Below are 18,758 nucleotides of genomic sequence, written 5' to 3'. Positions count from 1 at the left end.
GAAAAAGATTTCACTTTAGATTTATGTCTTCAAAGTGAGAATAAATTTAGGTTGTTAAGGGAAAAAAATGACAAAAAAAATTACCTGGCAAATAAGAAGCTAAAGTGTCATTATTTAATTAACAGTAATTTAGCTCCTGTTCCTTGCAAGTGAGTTTTCTATGGTAGAGGTTACTCTGGAAGCACTTTCCTTAACTTTTATGGACTCTAAATTATGAAAGAATTCTGCTTTCTTCTGGGGGCCTAATGAGGACATTATGGGGTTGGTGAGCCCATGCTCTGCCCAGACTGTCTGGTAGACATCACACTGGGTCATTCCTTCCATGCAAATCTCATTTCGAGAATATCGATTTATGGATCTGGGCACAGGCATTACTCGGTTAGAATGACCAAAATGGCATTGGTGATGACACTTACGGAATGTCAATGGAGCCCAGACAGTGTCATGAATATTGCTTAGGAGAAATGTACTTCATTCCTACCCAGAGGAAGGAAATCTAAAGTGCTCTCATTGATTTTCTTAAGTAGGATTTCACTCCACCCTTGCTTCTAAAATCAGGTCAATTCAATGAGAACTTTGAAAAACACATGGACCTGAGCCAGACTTTCCCTCATTCTTTGTGATCATGAACTTCTCACCATCAAGTTACTTCCTTCCATGGTGTCTCATCTTCCTATGTCTCCTATACAGAAAGCCCTTGCAGGGATGGCCGTGCAGTGGTCATGCAGCGTTGGGAGGTCAGTTAAGCAGACACCAGCCTCTCCCTACCAGAAACTCTGCCCAACCAGCCCAGTGCCCCTCTGTAGGGCTGACTCTGCTACTGGGTTTGGTCTGAAATGTTTGGACCAATTTTGAGAAGCTGCATTTACCCCCGATGCTCCCTATTTAGGTTATGTAAACATCATTTTTTTAAAAAGGAGAAAGAGGAAAAGGAAAGGGAAAAAAAGAGCTGTCACACAGAACCAGTTGTAACCATATCATGGCTGTTGTTATAAATACAATTGCTTTGTTTTGGCAAGCTAATCTGCTTCGCTAGCAGTTTTACCTGACGAAGGGGAAAATAAAATAATGCAATAAAGTAAATGATGGCTCACTTCAGTAGCACAAACACCGCCCTTCTGTGAAAAAGGCTGGTCTGCTTTCAGGCCCAGGATGACAAGATTGGAATCACTGTGGAGAAAGCAAATCCCTTAAAGCTGGGCTAGAGTTGATCTGGATTCCCTGGGGTTCTTAGATGTTGGCTTAGAGTGAGATAGGCGTTTCTGAGGCAGACTTTTAGCCAAAACTAGAGCCCCAGAGAGTTGAGTGTACGGCAGAGCACCCTCATGGGGCAGGGGAAGGGTGGGGCTAAGGTGTCAATAGCCTAGCAGTGGTACCAGGACCTTGGAAAGAGTACTGGTCTAGAAGTCAGAGACCTCTCTGTGGTCTTGGACCCTATGACCCTATGAGTTAAGGTTTTCTTTTAGTTAAATAAAGAGGTGTTAATGGTCCCTGCCCTAACTCTATTATAAGCTACCGTGAGATGCAAATTAGACAGTATATGTAAAAGAGCTTTGTAAACAGTAGAATGCTTTTCAAAGTATTATGATAAATGGCCAGTTATTTCAGCCATTTGTCCATAGTATTGGGTTTAAGTAGCATTAAAGAAAAACCAACAAAACTTAAAGAACTAAGAAGCTGCATCAGATCCTCTTGCTATGGAACTCAGTTTCTTTTTTAGCAACTGGAAGAAATGGATCCTTTCGGAATGCAAGTTCTGAGGGAACTGCAGAATTGTCTTCTTACAGAGTGTCTCATTCCTTTGGGTTCTGGCAGAGGGAAGCTCTGTGCTTAAAACTTGACCCTGGTCTAATTATATTGTTTGGCCGGGGTAGCAGAGCTGGTTGGCATGTGTCCCAAGTGTCTAGTTGATGAATATAAATGGGGATCAGGACATCTGAAGTCAGAATGCCACATTTAACAAGGTTATTAGAGTTCAAGACATCTTTCTGAAGGCGGCATTTGCTCTGTTGAAAATATAACAGAAAATAACACATCAGACATTTATCAATGCTGCCACATCTCCTTTCATGTTTCCTTCCTTTAATCCCCTAGATGGAGTGATAGCTAATTTTTGGCAGTTCATACACAAAACTCCAAAGTAATCAAAGAAAAATGATTAGAATGAACCATCAACAAACTCTGAACTTAAATTTTATATAATTTTGACTAATGTACAAAGTGAACTTTTTTCTTTAAGTCCACAATGTAGTTTCTTTGGTACTGTAAAATTTTCTTTCATTACTTTAAACGCATATACTGTATCTTAAGATAGCTGGATGATTTCTAAGTAGGTATACATTTATGTACACACTACCCAGATGAAGATATACATTGTTTCCATCACCCCAGAGAGCTCTCTCCTGCTCCTGTCCAGACGATATCCACTCCCTGCCACGAATCCGTCATTAGGACTTCTGTCACCAAAGATTAGCTTTGCCTGTGATTGAATTTCACATAAATGGAATCATAAAGTATCTATTCTTTTTGCCTGGCTTCTTTGGTTCAACATAATTTTTTCAGATTCATCTGTGCTTTCATGTACATCGATCGCTGGTCTTTTTATTGCTGAGTAGATTTCCAGTGTATGACTGTTCCCCAACTGATTTACAGATTTTTCTGTTGTTAGACCTTGGGGTTATTTTTTGGCTATTACGAATAAATGTGCTATGATGACCATTCTTGTACAAGTCTTCCTGTGAATGTATGCATTCATTTCTCTTGGGTGTATATCCAAGAGTGAAACTGCTAGGTTAGAGGATAGTATATGTTTAACTTCAGTAGAAACTGAAATTTCCAAAGCAGTTGTGCCACTTTAAACTCCCACCACACTATATAACTTTTTTTTTTTTTTCGATACGCAGGCCTCTCACTGCCGTGGCCTCTCCCGCTGCGGAGCACAGGCTCCGGACGCGCAGGCTCAGCGGCCATGGCTCACGGGCGCAGCCGCTCCGCGGCATGTGGGATCTTCCCGGACCGGGGCACGAACCCGCGTCCCATGCATCGGCAGGCTGACTCTCAACCACTGCACCACCAGGGAAGCCCCATACTATATAACTTTTAATCTGGCAGAGTATGTAAAATTATGTTCCTGAAAAAATGAGTTTTTAAAATAACAGTTTTCGTGAATAATGACTATTGAGTGGGATGCCTATACCAACATAAATTTAAGAGAAATTTGAAAAATGCAGTTAATTGCTCAGTTGTTTTATTATTATTATTATTTTGGGGGGGTAAAGAAAGATGAAAGAAGAGGAGATAAAAATAAAGATAAAAATTCATAAATTTAGTAACTTTTTTCTATTAATCCAAAAGCATCATAAAAACCAAAAATATTTAAATGACAAAAAACACTATTTACCAAAACATGAAAACAAAATGTTAAAAATAGTTAATACCACATTATATCAGTTCTATGCCGTATCATTTTCCTCCCCCATTTTAACATCTCTGAAATCAGGAAGCATCTTACTATCGATGACGATTTACATTTACAGTAGATATGCCAACTAAAAATTGTTGCTTGCCATCTGGTTCTGAAAGAATGAAGTCACTAGCTACTTGCTGACTTTCAACAAACCCTGAAAGGAGTTTGGGGTGGAGACCAGGAATGAGGCACTCTGTGCTCTGGGAAAAACTGGCAGAACAGGGCTTTAGAGAGTTAGATATTTTCAGGAGAAGATTTTATGAGCCCAATTCCCTGCATCTTCTCATATATAGAAAAGCACTAAAATCATTAATGGAGACATCTGCTCCTCGTGGCTAGCAGCCACCTTCTCGTGACCAGCAGCAACCTTCTTCCAAAATGTGTGCTTGATGACACGTATCCCCCTTCACCAAAATCACATATATTCTAACCTCCCCCTTCCACTTCTTCGGAACAGTTCCCTAGAGGTATCTGAGGCTGTCTCCCAGGCTATAGTCCTCATTAAGCCCCAAATAAAACTGAACTCACAACTCCCACTTGGTGAAAATTTTTCATTGACGGTCAGATGCGATATGTGAAGAGCTTAGGTTAGTCAAGAATAATATCTCAGAGAAATCAAAGACATGGGAATTAAAGCTAAGTGCTACCTTTGTATTTGGCTACTAGATGAGAAGGATGGTTAAAAATGGCACTACTTCTTGGTTCCAAAGAAACACTAATGCAGGCACATCCTGCTAGTATGGGGTGTAAATCATTACCACCTTTCAGGAAAGCAGTTAGACAAAACTTATCGAGATCCTTTGGAAAGCACTTTTGACCCAGGAAGTTCACTTTTAGGAACATATCCTAAGCGATAAACACAGAAAAAAAAAACAAACGATTGAGATTATGATTTTATAATGATGAAAACTGGACGCAATTTAAATGCTGTACGATAAGGGGGACAGTTAAAGAAACTCCAATAACGGACCATTATGCAACCACTAAAATATTTTAAGATAATTTCTAAAGTTACTGGAAAATGCTTGCTTTTTAATATTAGATGAGAAAGTAGAATAAAAATTATATTAGTGGCCTGACTCTACAATGTTTAACAACATACATGGGACGCTTATATATATACATACATCATAAAAATTAAATATACTAATATTAATAATGATTATTTCTGGGTGGTGAGATTATTATTCTTCCTTACTTCTTTATACTTTTCACCATTTTCAAAATTTCTTACAATTAGTCATGAAACATTCATAGTTATTTAAAAAATATAAAACGGCAGAGAAAAGAATGACCGATAATCTAATTTGCGTAACATGGGCATGAAAGAGTAAGTCAAATCTTATGAAAATCAGCCAGTGTTCACCATTTTTTTAAAAAAAGTTACTTGGAGAAAAATCTGTTCCTAATCAAGCATATGTAACAGGCACAACAGGGTAAAGTTAGGACAGACCATTTCTGCCCGGCTAGAAAGCATCCCTTTGTTTTCCACTTCGCAAGTTATAAGGCTCAGAGTCGGAATCCTGATCACATTAGACTGTTTTGTAAATTGTTTTTACCCGTAAAGAGGCTGGAATCTTCTGTTCACACAGACATTCAGTTCATTTGACTCATCTTAAAATTAGATGGGTCCTGGGGTTAGAAACCTTCAGGGGCTAGTGTCTTTTATCGGGCTTTCCATAAAACTCGTGATTTTTGAAGTTTTCAAATATGAAAATGATATTCATTTCTACATCAGGTTATAATTCTTCTTTATGCTATGTTCTTTATTATGATCATGTTGTGTCTGGTAGGGAGAGTGAATGAGAGCCCCTAAGTTCACAGATGAATATCAGAGTCCAACTGTGATGTTGCCTTCAGTTGTCATTGAAGGACCCAAGACCTGGATCCCACATCAAAGTTTCAGGAGAAGCAGGGGAGGCTATGAACTGCCCCGGTGGGTTTGGTTGGAAGCATCCAATGGGAACAAGGAAACTCTCTGGGACACAGTGAATAAGCAGAGAGAGAGAGGCCCATCTGATGCAAGCCACTGGTGGTAACGCACTTGTCTTGTAGGCACGGTGCTCTCACCTATATTAGCTCCGTAAATCTTACTAATTTGATCTTAAGGAGGCTGGTCCTTGGCAGGCAAGTGACTCTGGAAGGCTTAGGGTTCGTGTTTGTTCAGAAAGCTTTACAAATGGATCCCTCTTCTGTTTGCCATGTGCCTTTTTACTAGATCTCTCTCAGAGCTGCTTCTCTTGTAGAGGAAAATGTCACCTGTCCTTACCGACAGGAGTTAACGGATTGTTAATGGATCCATTGTTAATGGATCTGAGGGTCAGTAAGTAGGTCCATGTTAAAAGTATACATACGTCAGTCACATCAAATGAGAAAGGAAAGTAGCTGGTTATTTGGGTAGATGAACAAAGACGATGTATAAGCCCCTTGTCAACTGTAGATACGTGGTATGTAACAGACTTCCACTGAATTCATTGAATTAGAAGACCAAATCTAGGCTTTGACTTTTCAACAGCCTTCAAAAAATTCCTTTTCCAAATCTCCAGGCCTATCCCTTTTAGTATCTCTCTAACTGGAATGTCATTTGAAATTCCTTTGCAAATTAGGGTATGCATTGCCCCGATTTGCACATACAAGCTTTCTTTGTCCTTCTCTATTAATTTGTTCTGTACTTTAACAGTAACTATTTATTCTGTTTTCTCTTTTCAGTCTGGCATATTATTGTGTTAAACCTCCATTTCATCTCTTTCAACACCAGTGCGGTTAGTCATGTTCTGATCTTTGTAAAAATGTAGACTCAAGTTTCAAAGAAGAAAGAAAAAAGAAACAGTATGATATATTCTATGTCCTGAATTACTAAAGAGATCTCTTACACAGATACAATTGAAATTTAGCCTCATTTCTAAAACAGAGAGATGAGAAAGAGGAAAGGCAGCATAGCATTTACACATAGGATCCAACAATTGTCTATCTAAAATGGAACTCTGACTAAATGACCCAGTTATGGGATTGTTTTGGGATGAATAACTCAGAAGAAAGTTTTAAAAAGATAAGCCAAAGCTGGTCTTCAAGTTTTTTTCTTTTTTTTGAGTGAGAAAGAAAATCTGTTTCAGCGTTTGAAATCTGTTTCTTCTGTTACAGTTTTTGAATAACAGTGTGCTAACCACTGGATTTTTTCTATTGTTTAGAATCCGAATGGAGAGATATGAGAATGTTTTAATTGCAAACAAATATAGATGTATCTATCAGTCACCATCTGACGGGGCAGCTATTTTCAAGTAATCCAAATGGCTGACTCATGCTAGGTTTACCTCCAGAATATCTCCTGACTAGATCCTTCTCCCTATGTGCCCAATGCCAGCACTCCAAGTCAGGCTGCCAGCATTTCTTGTCTTGACTTTGCCACAGTCTCCTAACTGGTCCCCTTGACTCCATTCACATCACTTTAAGCCTTTAAGCCACGTTCCACACGTGCCAGTGTGCTGTGTATAGAGCACAAGCTGAACCCGTCAGCTGGTCTCCCAGGACTTGGCTATAACCTCAGCTCCTCAGCTGGGCGTTCAGGTCCTAAGTGATCTGATCCTACCTCTCTACCATTATCTTGACACGTGCGTTATATTCTGACAATTTCAGGTTACCACTAGTTATCTTTGCTTGGAATATTCTTCTTAGATCTGATTGACTGGAAAACTCCTTCGGTACTACTTTCTGGAAAGTAACTAGGCAATTTGAATTTGTAGGCTTAGAAACAAAGAAATGATCCAAAATGTAACTAAGGTCTACACACACAGAGCTAATTTATCACAGCCCTATTTATAATAGCAAAAAAAAGTATGTGGGTATGGAAGGGGGGAACCACATAAATGTCCAAAAAGAGTCAAATAAATTATGACTTAGGGGATATTATACACCAATTAAAAATGATACTGTGAAAGTTTTAAACACATGGAAAATGTTTATTCTAGAAAGGACTTACGGTGACCTTAAGAGATGCAGATATCCAAAAAGATGCCATAAAAGCAAAAGAAGAAAGGAAAATAAGAAGAGAGACATAAAACAGAGTCAGGGATGAAGCTAAAAAATCCCTTTTGGCTATGGGATGGGCTCCAGATTTGGCTGTTGGCTTTCTATCAACAAACATAGAAAAACAAAAATCTGCAAAATAGCACAGTTTCGTATCCACAATATAAAAACATTCCTTTGCTCAGGAGAAACGCAGGTATTCCATGTGTGAACTGCTCTGGTGAGTCCTCATGATGAAATCAGAGTAGAAAATCCTAACGAGAGCCACAATGGCAAGTTTCCTAAGATTGCTTCTTACAGTAATTCCTGATAAAATCAGTGGCAACTGCACCAGGCAGCTCAATTCTCTTGTAAGGAGCGAATATGAAATAGTGCACGTTCTTAATTTTCTGTGAATCTACCTTGTTACAGAAACACATTTTAGAGACACAGAAGGACTGAAGTATATTTCAATTAATCTTCATAAAGAAACAGTTTTTTTTAGTCATACTTCTGATACACTTAATGAGTTTAAATTTGTGCTCGCTAAAAAAGTACCCGGAGGGCTTCCCTGGTGGCGCGGTGGTTGGGAGTCCGCCTGCCGGTGCAGGGGACACGGGTTCGTGCCCCGGTCCAGGAGGATCCCACGCGCCGCGGAGCGGCTGGGCCCTTGAGCCATGGCCGCTGAGCCTGTGCGTCCGGAGCCTGTGCTCCGCAGCGGGAGAGGCCACAGCAGTGAGAGGCCCGCGTATTGCCAAAAATAAAAAAACATAAAAAAGTACCCGGAGTCCAGCCAATCTAGCTGGATAATTAAAAATAGACTTATCAGAATGAATGACTAAGGGGCAGGAGTAGAAACAGGGAGATCAGTGAGACGGCTACTTCAGAAAGCCAGGAAAGAATGGATGGTGGTAATGATGTTAGGAATAGTAATAGGATAGTAACAGTTCTAATAATAATGGTAAGAGTAACATCATATTAGTATTGTAATAATAGCAATAATAATAATACCAGATATATACAGAATTATCATTCACTATCAGGTTTCGAATTGAATACGTAAAAATCAATTTTTAGCTAGCTAACTTAAATTAGATTCTTGAATCAAAACTAAGTTCCTTCACTGACATTTTCTTCTGTTAATAAAAAATCAAGCCTAAATTAAAACACACACACACACACACACACACACACACACGCACAACTCCAGGCTGGGGGAATGGAGAGTTATTGTTTAATGGCTACAGAGTTTCAGTCTGGAGATGAATGTCCTCATGGTGGCACAATAATTTGAATATACTTTATGCCACTGAAATATAAATGTAAAAACAGTTAAAACGATCAACTTTATGCTATATATATTTACCACGCCCACCCCGCCCACCCCCCCACCCCCCACCGCCTTCCAGAATGCTCTACCAGGTAAGCTTGCTCAGGACAAAACTGAATCCTGTTGTGAAGAGGGCGGAACCCAACAAGCCATGGACCTGCAGAGCTGCTCACTGACCTGGACTCCCGGCTCCGAAATACGCACCAAGTCCTGATTAAAAGGGCAGCCAGTGTCCACAGCACTTGCCTCCTACGGTTTCCCCCCAAGAAGCACTATTTACAAAACGTAACTGCAGGAGCTAATTTGTAATCATGAGAATTTTGTATAGGAACTGGTGAAAAGTTGGAGGCACGGCTACCAAAGACAATGATTTGAGCACTAGAGGATTTTATCTGTAATCCAACTGTGACAATAACAAGCCAGCAGGACATGCTGCCTCCATGGGGCCATTAGTACCCAGCCGAACTCTGTCGTCTGTCAGAAACTGCTTTTCTGTCTCTCTAGGGGTCTGGGGATGATGCAATTTGAATAGCTCATGGATGGGTTACTATGGAATGAGCTAAGGCGAGTTAAGACACATTCCAGTTTTACCCCAGAGGACAATTCTGACTGGCCCATGAAAAGACCCCGATTCTTTACGCAGGCCTCTCACTGTTGTGGCCTCTCCCGTTGCGGAGCACAGGCTCTGGACGCGCAGGCTCAGCGGCCATGGCTCACGGGCCCAGCCGCTCCACGGCATGTGGGATCTTCCCGGACCGGGGCACGAACCCGTGTCTCCTGCATCGGCAGGCGGACTCTCAACCACTGCGCCACCAGGGAAGCCCTGTGGAGCCTTTCTTAACTTCCCTGTGCCTGGTATTAGTTCCTCCAAAATTTTAATTCATTTTGCTATTAGTGCTGCATATATGTCACTCTGTATTGTGATGACTTATTTGAATTCCTATCTCTCCCTCACTAGCCTGATTTCCTTTACAGCAGGGAACATGCCATTTGTCTTTTCATTTCTGGTACTTCACACTATTCCTGGTATACAGTTGCTACAAAAGAAATGTTTGTTGTTTTGAATAAAGCATTTAGTTACTAAAAAGGTTATGGCAAGGGCCTGCTTTTTGCCAAGGAGCTTTCATACTTTTTCCTCAATTGTGGGGAGAGTTTGCAAACAAAGGAAAAGACAGTAGTAGAAACTAATCTCTTCCCAAATTAGTGATAACGCTTTAGTAATAAATTAGAGATAGGAAAGAATTGTATAGGCACGTAGAGAAAGGACGTATACATTGCTTTGTTTTTAAAAATTGACAAACATGTAGAGAAAGGATGCATACACTGCTTTGTTTTTAAAAAATGACAAACAAGGACGTTTGCTCTGCCCAAGGGGATCACGCTCTTTCTGAAATACGGCGTTTGCAATTGGGTAAATAGTTTGAGATGAATAACCATTGAAGGACAGTGGGGACACCATAGGGTCAAAGCCGAAGAAGAATGAGAGAGCCCAACTTCTTCTCGGGACAAGAGAAGACAACAGACTTCAATAAGATCTCTTTTGTGGCTAAAAATCATCATCGCAAGTACAGATCCTAGTCACACAAAACAGCCCTAGAATGCAGTCGTCGTATGTTTTGGCATAGGTATGCTACGGCAAAACCACAGCTCCTTGGAAAATATCTTAGTGGTGTATTAGGATCAAATCCAAACCACCAAAGTTAGACCTGAGATGTTTTGTGTGCTGTTGTGGTCCCTCCCTCACATGAAACGTGGGTGTCCAGGCTCACCCCATGGGGAAGCTTGCCTCCAAGGGCTAGAGAAGGACCCTGACAAAGAAAGAACAATGGGGGAGAAATGGCACATGAATATGTGCACAGTTTAACTTTATTCATCACCATGACTACAAATAAAGAGGAAGAATCACTTATTAATTCATCCTAATTTGTGCAAGTGTCTTCAAAAGGGAAGAATGATTTTGAAAAAGTCATGGTACGAGACTGGGTGATTTGGAAAGACACCCGAAATGGCAACCATAGAGAAGAGAGGCACCCAGCATGTCAGGAGTTAGGAGGCCACCGAAAAGAGTGTGAGAGAAGAAAGACAATACGCTGGAACATTGTTTGAAACAGTTTTTACTCCAAGGAGATGCAAAGAATTCTGTGGATGAGTCAGCCTGGAAATAATTGGTAAGAGAGACTATAAAGTTCATAGGAGCAAAGGCTTAATAATACCCCAGAGGAAATTATCTAGCAAAAAAGCAAATGCCAGTGCATTTGTTTGATAACATCCATTAGTGCCAACTGTCTGGCAGAAACCAGCAACAGGCATAAATATCTTGATTTTAAAAGCCACATGGAAAAACTGGAGAATCTTCAAAGAGTAGGCCTGTGTGTCTAGTTTAAGATCAAACAGCAACTACAACCTGACTTTGGTAATGCTCAATGTATTTGTTATTTAAAGCAGGGCCCACAGGAAGGAAATAAAAGCAGATGTACAGTGAGGAACTTGAAGCAAAAAGAATCAAGAAATGAGCTGAGAAGCAAATGATGATGTAAAAAGGAGGAGCCTAAGGCCAAACTAAATTGGCCTAGGGCAAGTGTTAGCATAAATAAGATTAAACTTCCTAAAGTTTTTTTTTTTTGGTGACAAGTACTAACGTGCTACTTTTGTCTTTGTTAAAATTTCTAAAACATATACTATAAAAGCAGATCTGGAATAATATATCATGACAATTTAAATACTGCTAAAGCAATGTAATTTGTCATAATTAAAAACTGAAATCAGCTAAATGGTCCGCAACAGGGGCCTAGTAAATTACATTGTGGTACATCTGTGACTTAGATATTATGCAACCTCCAGCAATTATATGCAGTAACATGAAATATACTCATGAAAGAGCTCTAACTGAACAAGCTATTTTATACAGTATGAATGATGGAGCTAAAGTAAGCCTATATATAGTTTTTTTTTCTTTTACTGGAGTAAAATTGCTTTACAATGTTGTGTTAGTTTCTGCTGTACAACGAAGTGAATCAGCTCTATGTACACATATATCCCCTCCCTCTTGGACCTCCCTCCCACCACCCCCCATCCCACCCATCTAGGTCGTCACAGAGCACCGAGCTGCACTCCCTATGCTATACAGCAGGTTCCCTTAGCTAACTATTTTACACATGGTAGTGTATTTATGTCAAACCTAATCTCCCAATTCGTTCCACCCTCCCCTTCCCCACACTGTGTCCACATATCTGTTCTCTACATCTACGTCTCTATTCCTGCCCTACAAATAGGTTCATCTGTACCATTTTTCTAGATTCCACACATATGTGTTATTGTACAATATTTGTTTTTCTCTTTCTGGCTTACTTCACTCTGTATGACAGATTCTAGGTCCATCCACATCTCTACAAATAACCCAATTTCGTTCCTTTTTAGGGCTGAGTAATATTCCATTGTATATCTGTGCCACATCTTCTTTATCCATTCACCTATCGTTGGACACTTAGGCTGTTTCCATGTCCTGGCTATTGTAAATAGTGCTGCAATGAACATTGGGGTACATGTGTCCTTTTGAATTCTGGTTTTCTCAGGGTATATGCCCAGTAGTGGGATTGCTGAATCATATGGTAGTTCTATTTTTAGTTTTTTTTTTGTAATTACTTTTGTAAAGTTCTTTGGATTCTCAAGGAAAAGATGCTATTTACCTTTTATTTTAGCTTTGGATATTTTTTATTAGTAGGAGACTCACAGGGCTCTAAGTCAGCTCCAAAGAAAAGGAGAATCAAGACTTTCCTTGTGCATAGGTATGAGGCTTTATAAAACTCTCTTAATAAAATGCTGCAGAGAGGAAAGATGCTAGTGGGAGAGGCTGCCTGTAGTTCACATGCTGCCATTCTTGGCCAGCATTTCTAGAAGTCACCAAGCAAATACCAAGTATAATGTCTAGAGAGAGAATTTATCTATAGTACCCTCACATGAAGGATGCTGCCCAATTTATGATTTGTTCTTAGAGACAGTCAACCATCTATAAACTAAGGAAAGGGAATCCCACCTGAAGGCTTCAGCTGGGGCCACCAGAGTGCGCTTTCCTCAGGCTGGTTTTCCTACTGATCAATTTGCCTGAGAGCATTTCAAGCACAATCCACTCCCCTTGGAGTGTCTGCAGCTATTTGAGTATCTTGTTCCTTTTTGTCACTTTGAGATTTTGTCACTTTGAGATTATTAAACTAAGTCCTCTAAGGCACATCCTATTTCTTTTGTGTTTCTAATAAATAGCTCTTAACATCACATTGTGTTATGACCGAATGGATTGCTTTATATCTTGGTGGTGACTGTGTTCTACTTTATTTCCTTAAATACTGTTAGAATTTTTAAAGCCAGTACTTCTAAGTGAAGGCTCTTTGTTTAAGGCAGTATTTAATTTTTATTTTTAGGACACCTGCACAGATGCAAAAACACTAAAAAAGCTTTAGGCACCTTTAACATATTTTATTTTATTGAAATATTTAAATTTATTTCATGTTAATAAATGTAATATTTATTTTAATGTTATAAAATGTAATTTGAATATTTACATTAATAAATGTAAATATATTTTAATGTATAAAAAGAATCTAGACACCTTAACGGTGAATTTCACTTGCGAGAGAGGGATTAGGGTTCTAAGAGAATCACCAGTTGGCAGTTTTTCCAACTACACATGCTGGCATCCACCCCTAGATTCTAGAAGTTTGGGGGTGACGGTCACATTCTCTTCTTGTCAATAAAAAATAAGGGGGAATGAAATCTGCCTTTGGCTTCCTAGTCCCTCCTGACTGTATTCTGGTTTGCTGATCCCTTCATGATCATTCAGAAAACATTTTTAAGAGTTTATTATTTTAATTAAAATAGCACTTGTAAAAGCGAGTATGATTCTGAATATCATAGATCTGTTGTTAAAAAAACCTTGAACTTGGAGCTACATCATCAAACTGTGTACATGAGATCCTAGGTCATAGCAGTAGTCTCCTCCCTTCGGTGAGAAGAGGATCGGAAAAATATTTCTGATGTCACAAGAGAAAATGGTTTCAAGGAGAAAGGTTATACAAAAAGAATGAGCTTGTGGGTGGTTTCTTATTCGAATACGGCACCATTGGGGCAGACTGACCTTGCAGGGCTAGGCCGAGCAGGTCGGAGCCAGTGAGGCTAGCAGACACTCTCCACACACGCCCCAGTCAAAAGCAGGCAGCCTAGCCACTCACCGGCAGGGCAAGATCCGGACCACATCGTTGGGCTTGTACCCTTCAATACAAACTGCACAGTTGTCAAAATCAGGCTCGGTTTCCTGCAACAGAGACAGCACAGGTGAGCCTGCTTTCCTACCTTCGACTCCGGTAAACACACAAATAACAAGCCAAAGGAGAGCTTGCCTGGAGCAAGGCTTTCAACTGTCTCGGCACCAGTTTTCTTAATCCATAATTTATTGTACACTGGTTTAGTTTCTATTCCTTCCAACCTCCACTTTCTGTTTCCGGGTTCCACTGCAAAAGCTTTTGTGAGGGAACAGTTTTTTAATGTACCATTACTAATAATGCTACTTATTATAATCGGAGGTGACATAGCAAAGTCTCGAGGATGAGAAATACTATTCATGGAGAATTGTCAAAATGATATTTAATCTATCCATTCCTCGGAAATCTAATTTATACAACTCGTAAAGAATGGTTCCAGCTTTCTTTTCAAGTACATAAATCTCTTTCAACACCCCATAATACATTACTTATGTAATAGTCCTTGTTCTTTTATTATCCTGTTTGAGGATAAAAAAGTAATGAAAAAATATACTTTAAATTTAGTGATACCTTTAAATGAATTTTATCCTATTAAGCTCAACGGTATTTTTATATAGTTGAAAAACTGCAGCACGTAATTAGCGAGACTGATCAATTATTCATACTGGAGACAATACCGTATACAAGTAGAGTTGTGAACCTCTTATGATGCCCCAAGGAGCCCCAAACCCATGTACTGCAATTCACTGCTCTAAAATTTCTCCTGGGGGAAAAATTCTCCTGGGGAGAACAGAGGCCTTGAGAGGCTTGTGGGCCTAGACTGGCCTACTTTGCGGTCCTTCCTTAAGATATGCTTCTGCTTTGGGCTTTATGTCATCATTCTACAGCTAGAGAGACTGTTGCCTTGACGTTGGGGTTCTAGGAACTCAATTTCAGAGGGACTAAATATGCTTCTTGCATTTGCTGCAGACTCAAGTGGAGGACATCACTCAGCACATAACGATCTTCCTTGCAAGGATTCATGGAAAAACTTTCTCAAGCTGTAATACCAGCAACGGCCATTTTGTTTTTATCTTGTGGGACACTGGAATAAGGTAATTAGATTTGTTTGAATATTGTTTCCCTCTTTGCATTGGCTTGCTGGAGAGCCCCAACTTAAATTTTGGGACCCATTTCTGCTATATGTTTCAGGTAATGCGTGTGTGTACTGATTTCATCCTGGTTGCGTCTACTTTTCCTATACCTACTTTTCAATTCTTCCTCCAACTACTTTGTTGTCCTATAGTATGCATTTTATAAACTGCTTTAAATTATGTTAAACAATGATGGGTATAATAACAGATGTTCACAGGAGAACTATTAGTATGTATTTCCCTTTCTCATCTTCTTTTCCACACTGGCTGCTAGGAAACTCGGACACTTCTCTGAATAGCTCCTTGCCAAAAAAGAAAAGAGGCTGTTACCTTGTCACCCTTCTTGATGGTCCTGACCTGGAGCTTGCTGATTGCTTTCTTTGCTGCATCTCCCAGTCGGCGCTGAAAAACCAAAAGCTGCTTGTTAGTAATAAAGACTTGTAATTCTTAACTTTGTGTCTGATAGCATTCAGTAAACCAGGGCAGCTGTGTCTGAAATCATGCACAAGTAGAAGGCATGTTAATGAAGATGGCTGGAAGAGACGGGGCAGTGATACCTGTGCAAAGGGACTTGACTCATCGCAGTCTACTAAAGAGCTCTGTCATTGAGAGAAGCTCTTCATGCCTGAGGTTAAGCAAGTGGAATACGACATGGAAGGATCCTGCCCCACAGTGACTCCAGCGCAGGTCACATCCATGCAGATTAGCAAAACAAACAAACAGTTCCCTAATTTGTCACTCTGGCCACTCAATTTGTGACATGGAGATAGCCAATTTGGAGTAGTTGGAATAATCTCTATCTCTTGTTCACAGGGTATATTGTTTGTGTATTCCTTTCAATTTGGAATTTTTAAGCAATTTCCTTTGCTTATCTAGACCCAACTTAGGTTTATATTTGGTCTGTACTATCCTATCCCATCACCTTGTTACATGCCAATTTCACCTCTTTTGTGTGTGTTTAAGTGTGAGTGTGCACATAGGAAAATACCTAAATCATACATATTCAGTTTAGCAAATAGTTATAGAGCAAACTCCTGGGTAACCATCGTCACCCACGTTAAGAAATAATATATGATGCACTTCTTTTTTTAATAGAGGAAGTTAGTATCCTAATGCACCCTACAATAATACAACAATAGGGTCATGAGGAAGAATGGGAGAGGAAGAGGGTGGGGAGAGAATTACGTTTTAATCTGTCGAGGAAAAAAATGGTTTGCTTGTGCGCTTATGAGTTTTCCACATACTGTAATCTTCTCAGGTATGTGTATTTCTAGTCTGTAACAGAAGTGTATTTGCAGCAGTGAAACATATTTGAAGGACTAAGATAAATAGGGCAAACATTTAAAAAGAACCATCATCTGCTTTCACCAATTTTGTTTCTTTTGGAAATAAAACTCTAGCTTCTTTCTTTTCTTTAAAGTAGTGAGCATATACTAATGAAGAGTTCATTTAGCCTAAGTACCGTGCTAAAGCTTTGTAAGCTATATCACTATTATCCTTACAACAGCTCTATGAGAAAAATACTATTTTATAGAATGGAGACTTAAAGAGCTTAAGTCAATTGTCTAATATCATAGAGTTAGTGACGGGTCAGTCAGAATCTGAGTAAAAATTAAGTCTGAATTTAAAACCAAAGCTAAATTACCCCTCTCATTTTTTTCACCAATTACCCAGTCCACCGACCAGGCAGTCGGCCAATCACCAAACACCTACCCAGTCAGCCAGCAGCTAGCCAGCCAGCCAACCTACTAATCAGCTAGCTAACCAACCAACATCTAGCCAGCCAGCCAGCCAACCAGCCATTCAGTCAACCAGCCAAGCAACTAACCAATCAGCTGACCAACCAATCAAAAGCTATTAAGTACCTGTGATACGGCATGTCCCTAAGCACACCCCAATTAGAGTAAATAGGTAGAAGAGGACATGCTTCCCCTGTTAATTCATTTTGCTCTTTGATATTCTGTCCTTAGTTTCTAAAATAATTACTGGCATTTTTAACAGAAAAGTAAGCCTTGGTTGTTTCCTAAAAGGAGACCAACATACACTTGAAACCTATAAAGAAATCCATGAGTACTGAGCAAACTAAGGTGGTGGGAAAAACAGGAAGAGGCTATAATGATAAATACCAAGGGGGAACATACAGTGAGAGGAAAAGAAAAGAACTGAGATGAAACTAAACAGCATGCAACTCTCTTTCCTTTCCTCTTCCTCTAGCTGGTGCCTAACCATCCTTTGGTCTTAACTCAAGCTACTTCCTCAGGAAGCTCCTCCCTCTTCTTCCGGGAGAGAGGACCCCTGGAGGCCAGATCCTCACAGCTCCTTGTACCTTCGCTTCATGGGACTGTCACAACATTTGCAAGTTGATGTTTATTTTGATGATCAACTCCCGTTCTACTTCGCTCAAGTGAGCTCCCCGAGTGCACAATTGGGTTTATTTTTGCTTCCCCTTGTGTCCCCAGCACCTAGAATAAAGCTGCCTTCAATCAGTGACCCGTGATCATTCCACACGTATCTCGGATCACTTATTTTGTTCCAGGCCTAGCTCTGGGTTTTGAAACAATGGTAGTGAGAAAATACATACACTCTCCTGCTCTCTGCAGCTTACTATCTAATGGAAACTCCATAAAGGGTTGATAAGTGAATAAAATCTTAAATCCAGAGATTTTTTAAAAGCATGAAATACAACCTGAGAAATTCAGCCAGTTAATGGGAAAATTTATGGAAAACTATAAGTAATACATGTGATAAGGTAAGCAAAGCTTACCTATACCTTTTTTTTTTTTTTTTTTTTGCAGTACGCGGGCCTCTCACTGTCGCAGCCTCTCCTGTTGCGGAGCACAGGCTCCGGACGCGCAGGCTCAGCGGCCATGGCTCACGGGCCCAGCCGCTCCGCGGCATGTGGGATCCTCCCGGACCGGGGCACGAACCCGTGTCCCCTGTATCGGCAGGCGGACTCTCAACCACTGCGCCACCAGGGAAGCCCACCTATACCTCTTTTGAGGAGGAAAAGGATTGTGTTTTGGTAGGGATTAATGAAGGATATGAAAATCTTCCCTGTCAGGGGAAAAAGAGATGATCTAGATACCTGGAAATTATGGAAAAACCAGCTTCTGAGATATAGATGATAACTATGGGATCAGGGAAAAGCACTGTAAAGTTTAAAAAAATGCTATGACCATTTGCATGTAGCCAAATTTTGTCAATATAGGCATGTCTCTATTTCTTCTTGAGTGACATGAAAATCAGAAATACTGACTTTTGAATAAAGATGACTGTCCCACTTTCAACTATTTTCACACTAGTATTATTGGATTTCCAAAATGCAAACTAATGACAGAAGCCCATAAACATTCTTAATAAAATGGCCCAAATAAGGAAGTTGTTGCTCTTGTAGTTGGTCTGTTCTGTCTTTGGGATTTTAACTGCACCGCCTATAAATGAGAGGGAAAGCTACAGACCTTGCTCAAACCAAGTCTTGTATGTAGTTGAGCAGAGAATCTAGGGACTGGAGCAGAAGATCATCACAAAACAGACTCTCTCCTAGAAATGCAGAGTGATGTGATGCTAATGGAAGA

At 40.0% G+C, this 18,758-nt stretch overlaps 1 protein-coding gene across 1 annotated transcript in view; it reads right to left on the bottom strand.

Annotated features, from left to right (window-relative positions):
• The window catches only part of RNF150 (ring finger protein 150), a 252,109-nt gene that overhangs the window by 65,506 nt on the left and 167,845 nt on the right, over positions 1 to 18,758 (bottom strand). Inside the window, exons 3-4 of the mRNA XM_019926509.3 lie at positions 15,514 to 15,585; positions 14,021 to 14,103 (exon numbers count right to left, since the gene is read on the bottom strand). Coding sequence (XP_019782068.1) covers positions 14,021 to 14,103; positions 15,514 to 15,585 — 155 coding nt within the window. The remainder of the gene's footprint in view (positions 1 to 14,020; positions 14,104 to 15,513; positions 15,586 to 18,758) is intronic.

The sequence above is a fragment of the Tursiops truncatus genome, chromosome 5 (assembly GCF_011762595.2).
Source record: "Tursiops truncatus isolate mTurTru1 chromosome 5, mTurTru1.mat.Y, whole genome shotgun sequence".
NCBI lineage: Eukaryota > Metazoa > Chordata > Mammalia > Artiodactyla > Delphinidae > Tursiops > Tursiops truncatus.
Note: the sequence above shows the minus strand (reverse complement) of the source record. Positions and strands in the feature narration are given on the sequence as shown.